This window comes from Parasteatoda tepidariorum, chromosome 6, assembly GCF_982258835.1.
Source record: "Parasteatoda tepidariorum strain Cologne lab strain chromosome 6, Ptep-v5.0, whole genome shotgun sequence".
Lineage (NCBI taxonomy): Eukaryota > Metazoa > Arthropoda > Arachnida > Araneae > Theridiidae > Parasteatoda > Parasteatoda tepidariorum.
In genome coordinates, this window is record NC_141760.1 from 24,827,746 (window position 1) to 24,848,659 (window position 20,914).

General features: G+C 28.0%; 1 protein-coding gene across 4 annotated transcripts in view; it reads right to left on the bottom strand.

The window, feature by feature from the left end:
• The window catches only part of LOC107452101 (uncharacterized), a 61,371-nt gene extending 41,095 nt beyond the window's left edge, over positions 1–20,276 (bottom strand). The window contains exons 1-10 of one of the 4 annotated variants that reach the window (XM_087165563.1): positions 20,140–20,276; positions 15,314–15,399; positions 12,144–12,362; positions 11,834–11,915; positions 10,897–11,054; positions 9,696–9,884; positions 8,343–8,444; positions 6,626–6,940; positions 5,260–5,431; positions 65–240 (exon numbers count right to left, since the gene is read on the bottom strand). In XM_087165563.1, the coding sequence (XP_087021689.1) occupies positions 65–240; positions 5,260–5,431; positions 6,626–6,940; positions 8,343–8,444; positions 9,696–9,884; positions 10,897–11,054; positions 11,834–11,915; positions 12,144–12,362; positions 15,314–15,386 (1,486 nt within the window). In that variant the 5' untranslated portion in view covers positions 15,387–15,399; positions 20,140–20,276. Of the gene's footprint in view, positions 1–64; positions 241–5,259; positions 5,432–6,625; positions 6,941–8,342; positions 8,445–9,695; positions 9,885–10,896; positions 11,055–11,833; positions 11,916–12,143; positions 12,363–12,511; positions 14,282–15,313; positions 15,400–17,575; positions 17,742–20,139 lie in introns of those variants that run through there. The other 3 variants (XM_087165562.1, XM_087165564.1, XM_087165565.1) reach the window with 3 other exon arrangements.
• Between the last annotated feature and the right edge of the window lie 638 nt (positions 20,277–20,914).

Below are 20,914 nucleotides of genomic sequence, written 5' to 3' on the forward strand. Positions count from 1 at the left end.
TAACAATATTGCTAAAATATTATGCCATAATAATTTTGTAACAAATTTAGCAAGTAAATAATACCTGCATTCTTGATTGTAAGAGAAACATCTTTCCATTCTTTCGTGGAATGTTTTATTTTATCTCTAGATGAAATCAACAAGTCATAAATATCCTTCTCACTTAATGAATTTTCAGATAAAGCAATGCTTCGATTCACATACAGTATAAATTTTACTTCCATCAAATTGTGAACCAAACTATATTTTTAGAAAAGAAAAATTGTGAAATATTATGACAATTGAAAACTGGGAAACATAATAGATTATTTAAAATAGTCTTATTTAATGTTAATAAACATTCAAATATTACAGAATGCACAGTTACCAAAATCATTTAACCTTCATAACTGATAATATATTAAAATTTGAGATTAATTTTAGATTAGTTCTTACATAAGTAATTTATAAAAATTTTTGAAATTAGCATTAGTAACTTCACTAATAGTTAGAGCAAATTAAAATATTTAAGGCTACAATATTTAATGCACTCAAATCATTAAAATTACCCAAAAAAAGGATTGAGTTGCTTGGGATTTTTTTAACACCTTTATTATAAAAAAAAAAAAAAAATTCTTAATGTTGTTAATATGCAAATAAAATCTCATTTTTCCTCTCCTTCTCAGTTAAGTTGCGCGAGTTGCGTGATGTAATACAACGACTTCCCGATAGGGGAAATAGATATATATTTGTTGAAGCTGGCTAGTTGTTGGTTGATTCAGATGTGTAGCACTGTGTGTGCAAACTATTGTTTCCTCATATTATGTTTTAATAAATACTTTATTTGCCGGAATTAGCCTCTGTGATATTCAACCAAACAACAGTGGTAGCAGAGCGTGGTTTACGATCATCATGGAGAAAGACTTAGCTTTCGGAATTCCGAAGTTGACTGGAACTAATTATCATCTTTGGGCCATGAAAATGGAAGCGGTTTTGAATCTCAAAAAACTAATGTCGGCATTGATAGAGGAAGCTCCAACTGACCCTGGTAAATTGCAAGTTTGGGAAACTACTAACCAAGATGCCGTATCATACTTGAAATTGTCTCTATCAGACGAACAGGCTTTGCAATATGCAGAAGAAAAGAATGCAAAAGCTTTGTGGACAAGAATTAAAACTACCTACACTGGACTTGAGGAAGATAGAAAGATTGATGCGGGTGCCGAACTTAAGAGCTTAGAAATGCTGGATTCAGAAGCCGTAAACGATTATATAGCTCGAACTAAAGGATTATCGACTAAGTGTGCTTCCTTGGGACTGAAACTATCTGACAGAGAACTAGTGTTCTACATGGTCAGAGGTCTAGCTGGAAAATATGAGCGCATAAAACAAGTTTTAAAAACGCAACGAGAAAAGTCGATAGAAGAAATACTTGAAGTCTTAAGGGAAGAAGAAAAAGATTTACTACAGAAATCCCGTGGACATAGAAATTTGGAATCCGCATATGCTACTCAGAAGAAGAGTTTATCTAGGAAAATTTGCTACGCCTGTAGACGACCGGGACATATAGCAAGGGATTGTTATTCGAAACATCAAGAAGTGGGAACAGATAGAGACTACAAAACATCGACCAGCAGAGCAAAAGGTCGCCGAAAACCACATTTTCAAGAGACATTGGTATCCGAAAGTGCTACTCCAGATGATTACGCCTTAGTTTCAGCTGAACAGAAAGGACAAGTGGACGAATGTTGGATCCTGGATAGCGGAGCCACGTCTCATATGTGCAAGGATGAACGCTGGTTCGAATCTATAGATGCTTGCGACAGTAAAATATACCAGGCAGGTAAGACTTTTACATTAGATACTAAAGGAACCGGAACTGTTAAAGCTATTTCACTAAGTAATAATGCAAAAATTATAATTAGTAATGTATTGTATGTACCAGAATTACGTCATAATTTACTGTCAGTTACATGTTTAATGGATTTGGGGTTTAATGTAAAATCACATTCAAACTCAGTCTTAATTATTGCTCCTAGTGGACGCGTAGTTTTGAAAGCTTTAAATGTGAATAAAAAATTGGAAGTTAAGCTAAAACCTAATGTTAATAACGAGGTATGTCTTTCTGAGTGTAACAAAGTTAAAAATAACGCTGAAATGAATGTAATTTGGCACAAAAGATTGTCATTTAAATGCTGATTATATGCGTAAAATGTGTAAAATGTTAAATTTAAAAATTTATAATGAATTGTCTTGTGAATCATGTGATATTTCTAAGATTACCAGAAAACCTCATTTTAGTATTTTAACTCCTCAAAGTTCAACAACTTTAGAATTAATACATGGTTATTTGTGTGGACCATTCCCAGTTAAGTCCTTAGGTAATTCAAGATATTTTTTCATATTAGTAGATGATTTTTCTGGCATGTATTTCACTTATTTTCTTAAGAACAAAACCGAAGTATTTGATAAAATTGTAAGTTTTAAGTTGAAATTTGAAAACTTAATAAATAAGAAAATTAAGAAATTCCGTAGTGATAATGGTCTTGAGTTTGTAAATAAAGATCTTGAGTTTTATTTCACTGAATGCGGAGTTACACATGAAAAATCTGTGCCGTACAACCCAGAAAGTTTGGGTAAAGCTGAACGAGCTAATAGAGTTTTGTTAGATAGAGCTAGAACATTAATCTATGATAGTAAACTTCCTTTAAATTTTTGGGCTGAAGCAATAGCCTATGCAACGCATGTTACTAACCTAACTCCTCGAAAAGGTAAAACTGAAGTTCCAAAAGAATTATTTTTTAATAAGAAGCAGAACTATAAATATCTACGTGTTTTTGGATCTACAGTATACTATCACGTTCCTAAAGCTTTAAGACACAAACTTTCTATTCCAGGTAAAAAGGGTATTATGTTGGGATATTCGAATGAAAGACGAGCTTATCGTATTTACGACCCTGAAGGAAATAAAGTAATCGAAGAGCGTTCAGTAAAATTTAATGAGAAATTATTAGGTAGTAGTAATTTGTTTAGTGAGGATAAATCTAATGACATCGATGAATTTTTTAATATCCAAACTAACGTAGAAGACCAAAATACAAGTTTTGAATTTCCACTGGATTTGAAAGATACCCGAGATCTAAGTGAAACTAAAACTCGCGGTCGTCCAGTAGGTGCAACAAAAGAAAAAATTAGGGAATTAAATGAACAACGAATAATTGAAGACGAAAACAGGTTACTAGAGCTAGGTGTACGTCGATCAGATAGAATAAAGGAAAAAGCAAGTTCAAACTTAGTAACTAATATTCCGGGTAATTTTGATGAAGCTAAACGTGATAAAAATTGGTTAAAATGGGAAAAAGCGATGAATGAAGAATTAAATTCTATTCACGAACACAATGTTTGGGATCTAGCAGATAAGCCTGAAAATGCAAAAATTGTTAAGAGTAAATGGGTTTTTACTATGAAAGAAAATAAACACAAAGCTAGGTTAGTAGCAGCAGGTTTTAATCAAGTAAAAAATCGTGATTATTTAGAGTCTTATTCACCCGTGTTAAGTACCGAATCTTTGCGTTTGTTGTTAGCATTATCTGCCAAATTAAATTTAGAAGTAAAATCTTTAGATATTAAAACTGCATATCTTTATAGTAATTTAGAAGAAACTGTATATATGACTATTCCCCCAGGTTTTAAACATTTGTATGGTGAAAATAAAGTATGCAAGTAAAAACGCAGTCTTTACGGATTACCCCAATCAGGTCGAAATTGGCATTTACACCTTAAACGGGAATTAGAAAAGCTTGGTTTAAAACAGCTAGCTTCGGATAATTGTATTTTCACTAGAATAGAGAATTCTAAGTATTTTTATATTGGAATATACGTAGACGACTTAATAGTTATTTATTCAGATTTGCAAATGTATACTGATATAGTGGGAAAATTATCTCGGATATTTGAAGTGAAAGAAAGTAAAGAGAATAAATTTCTAGGTATAGAAATAAATAAAAGTGAGAAAGGCGTAACTTTGTCTCAAACTGAATACATAAACTATTTACTGCAGAAACATGGTATGTTTGATTCTAAATGTGTAAAAACACCAATCGTAAGAGGTGAGGATAGGAGTTTTAATTGTTCAAACGAAATGGTTAACCAAACACAATATCAGGAATTAATAGGGGAACTTTTATATCTCTCGAACAGAACACGACCAGACTTAGCATTTGTCATGAGCTACTTATCTCAATTTAATCATAAACCTGAGAAACGACATTTTAATTTAGCTAAAAGAGTGTTAAAATATCTCAATGGTACAAAGGATAAAAAATTATTTTTTAGTAACAAATCAGGATTTTTGAATGCTCATGCCGATGCAAGCTGGGGAAATGCTGAAAATGGGAAATCATTTTCAGGAGAAATTGTAATGTTAGGTGATTCTTTAATTTAATGGAAGAGCAATAAACAAAAAACAGTTGCTCTATCTACTTGTGAAACGGAACTTGTTTCTTTAGGTCGTGTTTGTAGAGAACTAATGTGGATATTAAATTTATTGGAAGAATTGCATTGTTCTATATTTGTAAAGAAACCTGCGACCATTTCGTCTGACAATCAATCTGCAATTGATTGGTTGAATAGTGCAAAATCATCTTCTAGAACGAGACATATAAATTTGAAACTTCATTACGTAAAGGATATAATTGGCAAAATTATTAAAGTAGAGTATGTGCAAACGGACGAAATGATCGCAGATTTCCTAACTAAAGCTGTAACTTTTGACAAGCTCACTTGGACTGTGTCACAAATAAATTTAATTGATTAATTGTTAATAAGTTTAAGTTGTATGAGAAATTTAGTATATTTATGTTTTATATTTTGTGGAAAAATGTGTATTTATTCGCAGGGGGAGTGTTGTTAATATGCAAATAAAATCTCATTTTTCCTCTCCTTCTCAGTTAAGTTGCGCGAGTTGCGTGATGTAATACAACGACTTCCCGATAGGGGAAATAGATATATATTTGTTGAAGCTGGCTAGTTGTTGGTTGATTCAGATGTGTAGCACTGTGTGTGCGAACTATTGTTTCCTCATATTATGTTTTAATAAATACTTTATTTGCCGGAATTAGCCTCTGTGATATTCAACCAAACAACACTTAAAGTTTATTAAGTAAATTGATTATAAATTATAATGGAAGAGAAATATAATTACTGTAATTTAATCACAAGAAATCTCATTAAAATTAAAACTCAACATTTCATACAGAATATAGTAACAATGTAACTCACCTAATATTATGGAATTCCCAAAAAAAATTGGGTAATTTCCTTTTTACATCTGCAGTTACAGATGTCATAAATTTCTTAAATGTAGCTTTTGTTGTTATGAAATCTAATTGAGAATAGTCCCTATATTTTTCAGCTTTCATACCATACACAGTCATAACATAAGTAGAAACATCTGAAATTCATGACATTAATTACAAAAGCTATAATCAGTATGCAAAAATTATTTAAAACATAAAAGGTAAAAAGTTATGATTAATCAAATGAATCATTGTGAATATCTATTTGATGTATCATATATCTAGTATGTTACTAATTTCCAGATGTGAAAAAAATTATTTATATGATTTGCAAGATATGATAAAAACCCTTTGTAATGATTTATAGAACTAATTAGTGTATCAGAGGCTTGTCTGAATAAACAACAGCACTGATTGATGTATTAATAATTGCAAATTTAATATGTAAAAACTGAGTTTAATTTATAAAAATTAAAATGAGCAGCATGCTCTGTTGCTAAACTGATAAATAAAACCATGTTTAAAAGCTCGATACTGAAATAATATAGTTGTTTAGACTTTCTGTAAGAAATTTTAAAAAATTGCATGCATAATAAGAAAAAAATCTTACTTTGTGTATCATAGTTACAGAAGACGCTGATCGGTTTAATTCAATAAAGATGATTGATGTACCATGTATTTTTGAAATTAGCGACATTTTAAAAAATTCATAAAAGAAAAATGGAAAGTTTTAGAATTATACGATTCACTGGATTCAGAATAGAAAATCAGAAAAATTTATTCATATCAAATCTCAAAGTTAATAACAAAGTTTATTAACAGATTGCACTGCTGATCAAAAAATTATACGATATTTGTACTAAGATATTTGTTTGGGTGATTGTTAGTTTTGTCCTCAGACTGTACAACTTTGTGAATACAAAGGGTAGTTGTTCGAAAAAATTGTTTTATAGCGGGCCTCATCATAGAAATCATTATCTACAAATGATATAGCAATGTCATCTATAGATAAACTTTGTAATTAATTTTAAAGAGAATAAATTCTTGTTTCCTAAGTAGAATACAATAAAAGATACCATTTTATTAACTTATATTTTTTTAATTGATTTTGCATATGATTTGTTATTTATTCAACATCTAACAAATGTGAGGACACCTAGTGTATGTAAAATGCTTTAAAAAGTAAACATAGGATATCTTAATTGTTACTGTTTAAAATACTGTTATAAAGAGTTGTGATTGGTTAAAAGTTTCCCTTTTACTAACACTGACTTACAACTGTAATTCTCTACAAAAAATACATATATATATAACAATACACAAACGTATCTGTAATAATCAGGTCATACCTGAGTAGAAATAATTAGTGACTTCTGATTTAACTATATCGGAAGAGCCAAGAAGTTTTATCACACAGTGATAAACACCTTGTCGAATGATCAGGGAAGAACTTGTTTTTATCAAATCAGCATAGTACCGCAAATCTATCATACGTTTCTGTATGTTGATTGGCAATCCATTTTTGTACCATTGGTAAGAAACAAGATTTTCTTTATCAGTGATATTTCTACCACTAATGACAACATCGCAGGTCAAAATGCTATTATCCACATCGCTGCTAGGGAATGATTCTGGAATGTCAGGATGTATGAGAGCAACAGCATCTGTAAAGAAAAAATTTATTCTACTTCTAAAATCAGTAGTAAAAGCTGACATTTTTATAACTTGATACATTTGTTTTTTTTTTTAATTATCTGCATTAGAGAAATAAAAAAAAATGAAATGATAATTTTAAAAAAAATATGATCAACAAATTTCACAATGCAGAGAGAACAGTACTACAGAAGCCACCTTTTTTTATAACTGTAATTTCTATGGTGACTTAAAAAGGATTACTTAGAAATTCAATGTCTCTTAAATTTATCTTTGTGCATTTGTGGAGAAAATTTGCGTAGACTTTCTCCTTAATACACAACTTTAAGAATAACAAAGAGAAAAACTTCTTTATCAGCAAGAAAGAAAAAAAACAGATGAAAGGATGAAGTGCGCTTACAAGTGATAATTCTAACAAAACAGAGCTCTTGCTAAAATGTTTTAGTAAAACTTTTCATAGAAATCAGTATATACAACATTGTGATGAGATTAATCAAGATGGAACTCAATCTGAATAGTTCGCAAATAAAGATTATTTCTTTGGAAGAGAAATCAAAAAGATTTCCCAGCCAGATATCTATTTTGTGCTAATTTTTACAACATTAATTTCATTGAGAGATGTTTACTGCAGTGTTCAAATTAGTTGATAACTTTCTATCACTTAAATTCTTAAAAATTTCTTAACCACTTATTATTTATTTCCTTAATGTGATCCACAGAATTGAGGATTTGCATGGTAGGAGTTTCGATAATACTTAGATAGTTGAAAAATATTGTTTAAACAGTTATGATATTATATTGTTAAGACAGTTATAATATTAGATTAATTAGATAATATTTAGTTCTACTGAATTTTAAAAATTAGATGGGCATCATATCTCAATAGATTGCAACAATGGTATGTAGAACTTAATCCTCAATGTCTTTAAAAATCTTTAACCTCAATGTCTTTAAAAAACTTTCAATTTTATTAAAAAGCAATTAATTAAAAATTTATAAAAATTTTACTAGATTAGAATTAATTTTATTCACAGATATTAATATTGGCACATCCAATTATTTGAAAAGCAACCAAAATTTTTAAAAAATTATCCAATGAACATTAATTTCATTATGAGTCTTTATTGTAGTTTAAATTTTGAAAAATGTTTTTCATAAAATTGTAGACTTATATATTTAAAAGAAATAAATGTAATTTAAAAAAAAAAAACTAAATACAATATTACAAAAATATGTAAAAAAAAGTTTTCCACTTTTAATAATAAAATCTAGTTAGCAGAATCTTTTCTTTGTAAAATTAATCTCAAGGTATTTTTTTTTCACAAATTTATGCATTTTTCAATAAAATATTTTTGCCATTATATTTAAACAATGTTGTTTTCATTTGCATGAATTTCACTATAAAAATCTTACCAGTATGCTTGGTTCCTTTGACACAGATGAAAGGATGTTCAATTGTATCACAGGTATCAATCTGATTAGCACAAATTGCCGTTCCATTCTCTAACCAGAAACCTATGGTTATAAGAGAAATCATATCATAAATTGTCATATATCAATGTCACAAGAATAAAAACATATACAGTGGAACCACTATTTTACACTTTTCATTGAACAACATTAAAAACACACGAAGTGAGATAACCTAAAGGGGGGGTAGAAAAAATTAAAAGATTTTTTTTTTTTTACAAATCAACATTAACAAGATGAACGATTAGAAAAAAAACTTATAATTTTTGCTTGTTCTTTGTTTTTAGATACAATTTCAACGATATCCCTCTCAGTACTTGCTATATACGTTTTGGATTACAATCACAAATAAATATTGTTATAGAGTTTTTATGCTCTGAAATTTTCTTGATTAGTTTCGGATACATCCTCGGACATTTTTCAGCCATCTTCATTGATGAATAAAACTTAGCATCAATAAAAATAACTCCTAATTATGAGTAGAAACAAATTTACCAATTATAAATGATAGAACTATTTTAAATGAAAAACAATTATGTTTTTTATTTAAATTTGCATTTAATTTTGTATCAGAAAAATTAGGTTTAAAAAGTGAGTTAAGAAGTGTGTTTGCTTGAAATGCTGAGTTTCTTTTTTACTTTTTTCTTCTAAATAATAATAATTTAACTTTCACCTTAAATCATTGATAGCATCGTCTTTAATGCAGTTTGACGGCAATATGAGTTTGTCGATTTCTTTCAGAGATTGTCAAAAAGAGCACTCTAAATAAAAGCCTCACACAATATTTTAAATACATTTGCATCTACTTATTTGGTTTGTTAATAGTTTTTGTTTTGATAATTTTTCATGTTTCCTTATTTGATCTTTTCCACTTTTGGTGCAGAGGTTTGCCCGGCCCCTGGGTGAGGTTTTGATGGTCTTTCCTAAAAGTTTTCTTCAACACAAAGTCTATGGAAATAATTCCATACTTATACAGCTTGCACCCGTAAAGCAATTAAGAAGTTTAAAACTACTAATTTATAAAATAAAAATAAAAACTTGCAAAACTTATGTTCTAAATGAAAAGATTAATTCTAACAAATTGCAAACTTTATAGAGTGTAGGATCAATTTTTATACAAATAATGATAGATGCAATAAATAAGTATCAGATACCTCTCCAATTACAAAAAAAAAATCAGCAAAAAAAAGTCATAGATTTCCATTTTCTTCTAATAAACCAACTTTTTCTCTTTAAATAATAAAATATAAATATATACTTCAGATTATATATACATCATTCTTTAGTGAAACTTACCTTCGAAATTCCAATCGCTTTCATTGTTAATGAAAACTTGATAAACTTCTAAGGATGCTAAAGAGCCATTATCTGCCTCACATAACTGCTGAGCTTTATTATAGGAAGCAGCTTCAAAATAACGAACACAATTGTTTATATGGAATGGTAATTGATAGCTGAATAAATAATCTTCAGGACATACTAAACCTAAAATTAAAGAAGCACAAACATATTTAACAACGATATAATTTGTTATATACTTGTTTTTGTTCCATCTAAGCCCAATTTATTTAATGATTAAAAAATCACACTGATTGTTTCTTATTGACAGTTAAAACCAGAAATTTTAAAAGAAGCATGGAACAACTCAAAATTCAAATTAGAAATTAAAAGAATTCAAATTAGAAATTAAACAATATTTTAATTAGGAAGAATTTTCAGTAATGTAAGGCCAATGGTTACAGTAAACAGTTTATTCTAAATAAATTTCATAACTTTCTGAAGAAAATAGGTCCTTTAATTCAAAATTTGTATATTTTTATTCTAGACATTGTACATATCATGCAAGAATCCTCTATGAAACTAACATCAGATTACAATTGTTGTAGAACAACACAAACATTTTAAACCAAAGTTGAATTTAAATGGGACATAATTTGCTACATGAAACAAGAAATTTCTTGCATAATTACATGCTTCAAATAATTTACATTTGTTTGTTTTTTTTTTAATTTTTTAATTCTTGCTAATTTAATGTAAACTACAATCCTGAATTTTCAAAGAAAGAAAAAGAAGAAAAACATTTTTTGTCAATTTCTTAAAAACAAAAATATTGACTTTAAGCAGCAAAAAAATGATCATTTCAATATTAAGAAATTACATGGATATAAATTTATTAAACACTAATACACAGTTTCAGATCAATGCAAAGTTAAAATTTGTTTGTCTCTAAACATGTTCCAGAACAGATAAACTAAATCAGCTAAAATTATGCACAAAAATTCCCCTTACAATAAGCAGATAATTTGGGTTTTTTTTCCCCAATGATTATTGCAATTTCATATGCTTTAAAATAGTCTTGAACATAACCCATGAAGTATTAAATTAGAGAAATGAGATTTAAAAAAAAAAAAAAAAAAACGCTGTCAAAGAAAATATAACTTAAAGTAGAATAAAATTTGAAAAAAGTGCCAACTAATATAAATCTAAACAAACTTACTTTTTAATGGTTGAGATGGAAATAGATTGTTTAAGCATATAAATGGCAATGCCATAGAACAATCATATGTAAGCAAATGTCCCCGCGATATGTCAAGAGCAACACAATCATGCTGAGGTTCATCATATTTCCATCTTGCTCCCCACCTGTTTGATTCTCTGGAATAGTAATGTATCAGTTTGTAAGCAAAAATAACACATTAAGGTGATCAATTGTGACAATAGATTCAATGAATGAAATATATAGAGAGAAATGCATAACAGTGAAAGTTTTAAAAAAAATTATCAAATGTGATTTTAAAAATTCTAAATAAAATTATGTAGTATATAATTAATACTATCGTATACAGTAAATAAAATTGATTCAGCATGACCTAAAACTTAAAATGGTTAAGTTGAAAATAAAAAAATACTAATCATCAGACTATTCAGTGTTAATTATAGGGGAAAAATCAGTAATTAATTGAAAAGCATCAATAGAGCTTATCCAGGTCAGTTGATACTTCCAATTAATTGCTGATATTTCCTATGTACAATGTAGTATGTTTATACAATACATTTGAATAAAATGCAATAATTTAAGTACAACAGCCTTGTTATGAACAATAAATTTAGGTGATCATTTAAATAATTCACCTCATATTTTTGAAATAAAAACCATTAAAACAGATGCAAACTAGAAAAGAAGTCGAAATTCACTATTTAAAATCGAGGCTCTTTTATATGCATAATTTGTAATGCAAAACTTCAACCTTTTCGATTTTTAAATGTGATATCACAAAACATTTTAATGATATAATGAATTTCACATATTTTAACATATATTAGTAGCACATGTTATTTAAAATTGATTACAAAAATATGTATATATATACATTACAATTTATGTAACTCTAACAAATAAATAAGAAATCAAATGAAGGTTTTCCAAAACTCACTTAAATAAGCTTGGTGCAAAATCATGCACAACATAAAATCCTTCTTGTCTCTTAATTCCAAGCCAATACACATTGTTCTCATCTATATTTATTTTCAAATAAATATAATGATTAATATTATGGTTTAATACTCTATGTTAAGTACAATTGAAATAAATGCATAATTATAATGATACAGTTTGAGTTTCATGTTAAATAAGTGTAACATTAACATGCTATTACTGATATCAATAATGATTTGGCAATTTTTTGACAGCTCCTTTATTCATGACATAAAAGTTACAATTATGGTAATCTGTAACCTACTTACTCTGATTTGCAAGTGTTGTAAACAAAGTTGATGAAATATTAGACAGTGAATGTAAAAGATATGAGTGTTCTTTGGCACAAACTATATTAGCTTCATCCCATGTTTTAGCATCAAACTCTTTAAAGCAAACTGTTTGTCCATTTGTCAAGTTATATCTTTCATATGAGTCGTGACATTTACAAGTTTCATGAACATCACTACAAGCTGAAACAGCAGCACCTTAAAAAATAGTTTAAAATAATAAACATACTAATTTAATGGATGTCAGTCATGTTTAAAAAATAATAACTCTATTGATATAAGTTCCAAGAAGATTTTTAGCATTTATAATTAACAATTTTTTTAACAATAACAAGTAAAAACGGTACCTGGTTTAGAAGATCAAACACGGAACTTTACAAAGCATATAAAGAACCTGATGTCAATCAAAATTCAAAGGATTAAATGGGCAGGCCACATTATAAGAATAGAGGATAGCAGGACAACCCAAAAGGTTTTCTGTGCCAGGCCAACAGGTACAAGAAAAAGAGGACGACCAAACCTAAGATTTTTAGACTGACTTGAAAAGGACCTACAAATTTTAAGGATAATAAACTGGAGAACCTTGGCTAAGAGAAGGCTTGTCTTTGCATAGGCTTGTTGAGAAGGCCAAGGCCCATCCTGTTCTGTCGTGCCAATGAGAAGTCGTGACCTTCTCATGTCTCCCCAGCAGCCACATTAAGTGCCTACTATATTTTGAGGGCAGAAAGACCTACCCCACCTTGCCCTAAATGCCACTATTACGAGAACTTCACCTGAACACATCTTAGACTGCTCCGGACTTTGATGGAAAGACATCTATTCTTCCCCCCTACTGGTTATTGATTTGATTCATGTCAATGGATTCACAGACACTGAAGATTAGTAACAACAAGAACATTAGAATTACAATTCATTACAAATTGCAGAACCATATTATTGCTACATACCATATCTTGTTCTGCTACTAATCAAAATAATAAATTATTAAATATAACAAACTATACCTTCTCTAGCAAAAAATATACTATATGTCATACATATTTTATATAGTATACAACAGTCTTATGGGTAATGTTTAGAAACCAAAAAAGTAGAAAGCCAACTTTATTTTCTATTTTTTTTTAAACACAGGACAAAATGGGTGTTCACAAAAGAATTTTGGAAAAAGTAAAAACAAATTTTAAGAAATAGTTGGAATTCATTGTGCAAAACTTGCTGAAATTAACGCTTTATGCAATAGCTTTTCAAATCTAGGTAACTATAACAAGTTCTAAGTTTTCAACAATAAATATACAGAAAAAAAAATATTATGATTTTAAAAAATTGATAAAACTCAATTCAAATGTAAAATTTTACATTGATTTCCACACTTTTGAGACCATATTGTTTTAAATATTATTATAATGCATTCCACACTACTAAAGAAATAACAAACGACTTCAGTCCCAGTCTAAAAGTTAAGACTCAGGGGAGACTTCTGTATTGAACTGTGACAGAATAATAATCGCCAAGTCTTAGCAACTTCCGGGCAGCGGCCCGGATAAGAAAAAAAACACCACAGAAAAGGACTAACTCAAAAGGTATAACTAGTAGCCATCCTGGAGCAAACATTTACATGTTCTTTTTTTTCTTTTTTTTAAGAAAATTTTGAAAGTAAATCTATTTAGAACCTAATCGATTGTAAAAATTGTTATTTCAAAAAAGAAATGCGGTCCGCTGCCCAGAAGTTGCCAAGACTTGGCGATTATTCTGCAGCAGATCACAATACGGAAATCTTCTCAAAAAGTAAATAAAATTTAATTTAAGAGTAAAATTTCACATTGACTTCCAGACTTCTGAGACCTGATGTCATTATAATACTATCATAAAGTATGATCTATAACTTAAGTAATAATCAACCTAAGTCCCAGTCTAAAAGTTAAGATTTATAAGGCTAAAATGATAATATAAGCCTGAATTATGTGTTATCCTAGAAAGAATTCTTACATTTAAAGGTCTAAATTTTCCCATTGGTGTACTCTTTGTATTATAAAGAAACAATAGATAATACGAAAAGAAAAATTGAAGAGAACAAGAGATTTTTAAGTTTATTTTGATTTGAAGGTATCCGCTTTCTTATTTCTGTTGAAAGCAACTGAATTCACACTCAATTACTTAAAACCTAAATTTTAATTATTAAGAACGAAAGCGCTATCTCGTGGAAATTTTGTGAACTTTTAAGAAAGGTAGAAATTTTTTTTTATTTTATGTATTTGTTTATTATTATTTTCTACTTATTTAATTTATTTGTTTATGTAATTGGTTTGTTTATTTTTTTTAACATCTAAGCAAGCAGTTAAGCACTATAAAAATCATTTATTAAAAATTATAAATGCTATCAGAATAGTTTTACAATTTTAAGAGTATATCAATTAATTTATTTCATTCCAGGCACGATTTATTATATTTATTATAAACTTCACATTAAAAGGAAATCTTAACATTCGTTTTTGAGAGGAGCAAAAAAAGCAAATAGCTATTAGGATATTTTGACATTTTTGGATGATTTTAGAAGAGTATGTCAATTTATTTATTTTATTCCATCCACTGCAAAAAAAAAGAAGAAGTAGAAGAAAGCGGGTAGTACTGTAGGAAATTGATTGAACTGTACTGTATGAAGTGATTGACTGTAGGAAAGTAGCAGGAAGTGATTGAACTGTAGGAAATACCATCAAGGGGAAAATAGTGTAAGAGTACACTAAAATTTCTGCCTTTAGCTTTTTTTATTACTTAATTTTCAACTATTATTAATTAAAAAACGGTAATTATTAGTATTTACCACGCCAGTAAATCATAACCCTAATTTCATACATTACTGGTTTCCCTAATCTATCTTTAATATATCGTAAGAAAAAGAAAACTTATCCGAACTACAAAAAAATAATATAAAATGTTATGTTTTTATTATATTTGACATATAAATTATATTTCGAAACTTATTTTGAAGCCAAACTAATTTTTATGGCCAAATCTGAAATCATCACCTCAAACGAAAATGCTAAGCTAGTTGTTTTCCCTCAACTGGGAATCTAGTACATGAAAATTCCTATCCATTTTATATAACATTCAACAATCAAACAGAATTAATGGAGTGAGTTCAAGTTACTTACCAACAATTTCAAACAGTGTGTTAGGTAGTAATATCAAAAAGAATGTGGGAAAGAATCTTCTTCCGTCATACATTTGCAATCAGTACCTATATAGAGAAAAAACTTTCAAATTCATAGCCTTAAGAGAAAACAAATATTTATTTTTTCCAATACAAATTAGTCCAGTAACTGAATAAGCTCATTAATGTAAAAAAGAAGAAAAAAATACTTTGAGTCAATTATAAAAATTCTAACTATTTTCTACATTGACCCCCTTCTTTCAAATTTTAAAAGGAAAAAAAGACAAGACAATCTCAACTCAATATGCAAAGATCCTTCTTTTAGAAATCTCTTTATGAATGTTAGTTTGTCCTGTGTAATATTTCTCAGTTTTCTTAATTGAATTACAGATTACAAGGCTTATGATGGCAAATTTGTTGCCTATTGTAACAAAATAATACTTTTTAAAAGGTTAAACGCTTAAAAAAAAGACTTATTGTAGTAAATTGCAAATTAATCAAACGATCAATGAAGCAGGAGATAAAGAATATGATTGAAGCAGAGACGAAATACTCCAGTTTACTATTAAGAAATCTTTTTTATTTATTTGTGTTTACTATATTTTATATGCTCTCTATTTAACGATATTTCAACACAAATGATTTCCTAAGTGGTATATTTTAGAGTATTTTCTCATAGGGTGCAGACATGGAAAAAAAAATTTATTAGAAAATTTCGAGAATCATGTATGAATATTTATCCATATTTCTAAAAAAATATTTTAGCATGAGCATCAAAAATTTTCGGTAATTATTTCCATAATTTCAAAGTTTTTCAATAGTTTCAATCTCAAAAACTACTAAACTTACATTTTTTGACAAAAAATTAGCATTTTTACTACCATTTATGTCTTAAAACATAAAAAAATAAAAAAATCACTCTTTATTTGAATTTCTTAATTTTTTTTTTTAACATTTTATTTAAGTAATCAGCACTGAAAGCACAAAAAGAAAGAAGGGAATTTTAGTGGTCAATAGTTTTTTTTTTTTTTTTTCAAATTTATTATTAAATATTTCTGGTCATATCTTCCAATTAAAAAAAATTATTTAGTAAAGCATTAAAATTCAAACTTTGCACTCAGTTTATGAATTGGAATAGTTCAAGAAGTCACACATAATCTGTAATAAGTTAAAGTAAAAAAACTAATAACATTTAAAGTTCAAATATAATTTTTAATTTAATGGACTAAAAGGGGTGCAAAGCAAAGGCATCTTCTTAACCTCCTTTCTCCAGCCGGCGACTATGTGGAGTTAGCGAGGAATATGGCCCTACCTGAAGTGTAGGTGAAGAAAATTTTCTTGTAAAGATTATTAAAAATTAAGATTTTTCTTTTATGCACTCTCTCTATTTTTGCTCTTAAGATTTTTCGCACTTCATTTAGTATAACACAAATGTACCGATTTATGTGACATAAAATAAAATAGAAAATGGAAAAGTTCTAGTATTTTTAATATGTGAAAAATTTATTGTTAAGTTTAATTATTTTGGGCAGTTAATAAGCCTATAGCATCAGAAAAAGAAAAAAAAAATTATAGTTATTTTTGCTTTTTCGAATGTTGCGGCTTGGTAAATGTTTTGTTTATTTGTGAAAAAAAAGCATAAGATTAGCGTCTAAAATGAAAATGGATACAGAAAGAGAGAAAAATTGTGCTACATGGGTAAAAAAAAAACATAAGGAATAGAGAATAAAATGGAACGTAAGATGAAAACATCAAAAAAAAAATAAAACATATTTTTCAAAAAAAAAAAAACATCTAAAATAATGTAGTTATTATTTTTTTTCTATCTTAAAAAATTGTAGGTATTATCGGTAATCTTTCAATGAAAGAAACTCTTACAATACTCTTACTCTTACACAATCTTACAGACCATACGTCCCGATGACATGAATGTTATATCCACATTATCTAACAACGAAATTTAATTTTATGATTTAAATTCACCACTATAGCCTTATAAGAAAGTACTCGGTATAATGTGAAATTATAATCTTATAACTTTAAAAGAAGAATGTTTTGTTTCGAATAATTGGTTTATTAATAAACATTTTTGCTTTTTAATTAAAGACGCATTCATGATGTTTAAGTTAAGCATAGGTCTTTCAATATCACATGCTTCAACGTCTATAATATTTGGAATAAAATGAATATATAATTTTAACAATCACCTATGACATGCATTTATTAAAACAGTTAAGCTATCAAAATATCATTTAATATTTACCTGATAACGTTTAAAAATAATAAGAAATTGTTCACAATACATAGCCAAACAGAACAATGAGAAATTTTGGAATAAAATGAATTTTTTCACATCGCAAGCTTCAAAGCTACATTAAAAAAAAACAGGATAGAAGCATCAATCACTTCGTTCAGTGCGACAAACTAAATGATAATATTCTTGGAACGTTTTTTAGCTATGTCTCAGTGGCAAGAAAAGATTTTTTTTCATCCCCAACTCCTACGCTTTAGAAGATGAAAAAGAACGCGTCATCTTGCATACCCTTTGCCTCTGGGTTTCTTCAGCACGTACGCTTTATACTACAAACATTAATTTCCGTTAACCACACTTTAACGACTTGTTATCTTCTTAGAATTCTTAAATAAATGAGAGAAAAAGAAACATTGATGAAGAGATTTTGACGAGCATTGTGTTATGAACTCGTTAAATTCTGAAGCAGCCTTGCGGCATGACAGGAATACATATTTTTTGTTTTAATTTGGCGTGGCTCTTGTTATTTTTTATTTGATCAGCTGTCTTCTAAATTATATGCTCACAAAGGCAATTATAAGTTGCAGTATGGCTATCTCCTATTCATAAGAGTGAAGGAAATATTCACACTCGTAAAATCCTAGTTCGTTATAACATGTAACAGGTAAAATTGGGTTCAATAAAATTTAAATGATGCAAAGCGTTCTATTGTAGAGAATTTCGCAATTAGAATTTTGTCACACTTTGTTTTAGCATCAAAGTAATGTTTTATTTAAAAATACGTTAAATTCACAATTTATCTAAGAATAATAAAAATCCTCATTTAATGAATGCTGTGCTTATGAGTACGTAACATTAAAAGAAAAGTCGCAATGTAAAATTTTTATTTTTCAAGAATTATTAAACCAATTTTGTTATAATCACATACTTTGTTATTTAAAATTACATAATTTTAAAACATGCATAAATTTGTAAACCACGATTCAATTCAAAATTATTTCGATTATTATTAAGTAATAAAAAACGAATAATAAATTAGCAATAAAAGTTATTAATTTTATGGAGTTAAGCTACTAACTACTTTAATCCTGTGCAGATTTTTTTCGATTACTATAAAAAATTCCCGAAACGGAGAAATACGCAAAAAGTTCATAATGCGGTCTAAACTTGCGATTGCTTTCCTGTTTAAATCCATAAATTGTCCAGACTGAAGCTACTAACCCTCCCCCTAATTTAATAGACAATTTTAGGTAAGGTACCCCGCAATTTTGGTTTTTTGTATAGGATCAAAAATACAATTTGTCGAAAATCTATATCTGTCTCGTTTGTATCTGAATCGTAACTTAAGTAACAGTAAGAAGCAATTAATTTGTTAATTTGAGATTAACCCTTCGATCTATTAAATTGCAGTTCAGAGAGTAAAAATTCAATTAGTATTAAAGCAAAACTTATTCAAGCTATCTATTTAAGTTATGCTGTTTTTTTTTTGTTCACTATATAACTTTTTTAATGAAATATTGTGCCATAATTGTATAGTATATTTGACAAATTTTCATTTAATACGTCAGTTTTTAGCAATAGAAAGGCGTTTCTAAAAATTATTTATGAAGGTAAGCATTTTAGATAAATAAAAACTAAATATAATCTTTTTGTATGTATTTTCAGTAACAGACCGAAAAAAATATAGTATTGGTTATAAGTAACTATAAACAAATATAATTGCAAAAGATAACTAAGGACTTCGATAGTCAAAAGTTTAAAAAAATTAATTAGAAAAGAACGTTTCGTAGTTACATTCGTAGTTACATTACCCCCCTCCCCCGACTTTATTTTAATTGATTCCTGATTGACTGATTTAGCAAACTTCGATTTATGAAACGTTTCAGCGAATTCATACCTATAAGCAGAATTTATCAGCTGGGTAACGCAGCAATATTACACACACTGTATGGACTCAAACATAAACTTAGTTAGCAAAAAGAAGAAAAAAACACCAAATTTGGAAAATTGTTCTAAAAAATTGAGCATAAAAAAATTGCGTATTTATGTACAAAATGTCCCTGATGGGTGCATTTTTTAGACTATTTAAATTGTTACAGTTTTTTAAGAGAAAATAATTTGTCTACAATAGAAACATTGAATTAATAACAACTATTTTCTTTTAATATAATCTAAGTGCAATACATCAAATATCCCGATCAGTGAATAACAACTTTTTCTTTGATTTAGACAAGATTTTATAGCTATTTATGAAATTTCTTTTATTTTCATACTTATAATTAGGAACTACAGAAGAATTGTTAAGAAATTAAGTTAGTTGGTTGAGTTATCAATTGCCCAAAAAAAGATATTACACCAATGAAAAATAACGCAATTGATGACTACTATATCTGATTAATAGAATTAATAAATTATTTTTTTTAAGAAAAACATACATATTAATAGATTTTAATTTAAATTATTACTACATATTATTAAAATTTTTATTAATATGTATTATGTAATTACAATATTTTGATACAGAATATAAATATCATATTAAATTGAGTGTAAAATTAAAAAAAAAAAATCATTACCTTTAATGCAGCAAATAAAAATTATAAAACAATTTCATGAAAAGATTATCCAATGAATTTGATTCACATTTTCAAGAAACAAATGAGTAATAAATTAATTTTTCAAATTAATAGCAACAACGGGAGGAGAGAAAAAATAATAACAAATATATAAGATGACGTTTTGAACTTCATTTAATGGACACACTAATCATAACAGGAACTGGAAAATGTCAATCATTGACTCGCAAGCATGCCAGATGTGTGAAATTTATCGTCTGACTCATTTTCTTAAAAGCAATGATTATCAAAAAAAACAAGGACATAATTAATTGCGGTTTTGAGTTTTAAAAGCGATTTGCATTCGTCGACTTGCATGTTCGTTTCTTGAAATTATTTTAAGCCTCGGCGTAAATTGTTTATTATCGTTCCATGTTTATATTTGGGTATAGATTTTTACTTTGATTAAGATCGGTATTTCCACTGAGAATGAAAGAGTGAATCTTTATTTCCCCATCCCCCTTTCCGAAACTTAAAGCGGCAATCAGATTTAATCGCTTGAAAGAATGCTCAAAGATTAAGATGCTCAAAATGTTTAATTTTAGAACGTTAAGCAAAGAATAATAAATGTATAAAATACTATACTAATAATGTAAAAGAAATTAAAATTTAAGAATGAAATAAATATTTAACCGATTAAGAGCAAAACTAGTTATAGTTTCATCATTCTACTTTTTAAAGGAAAATATTTTTCTCTTTAAGACTACTTTCACCGTTACTTTGAAAATGGAATAGT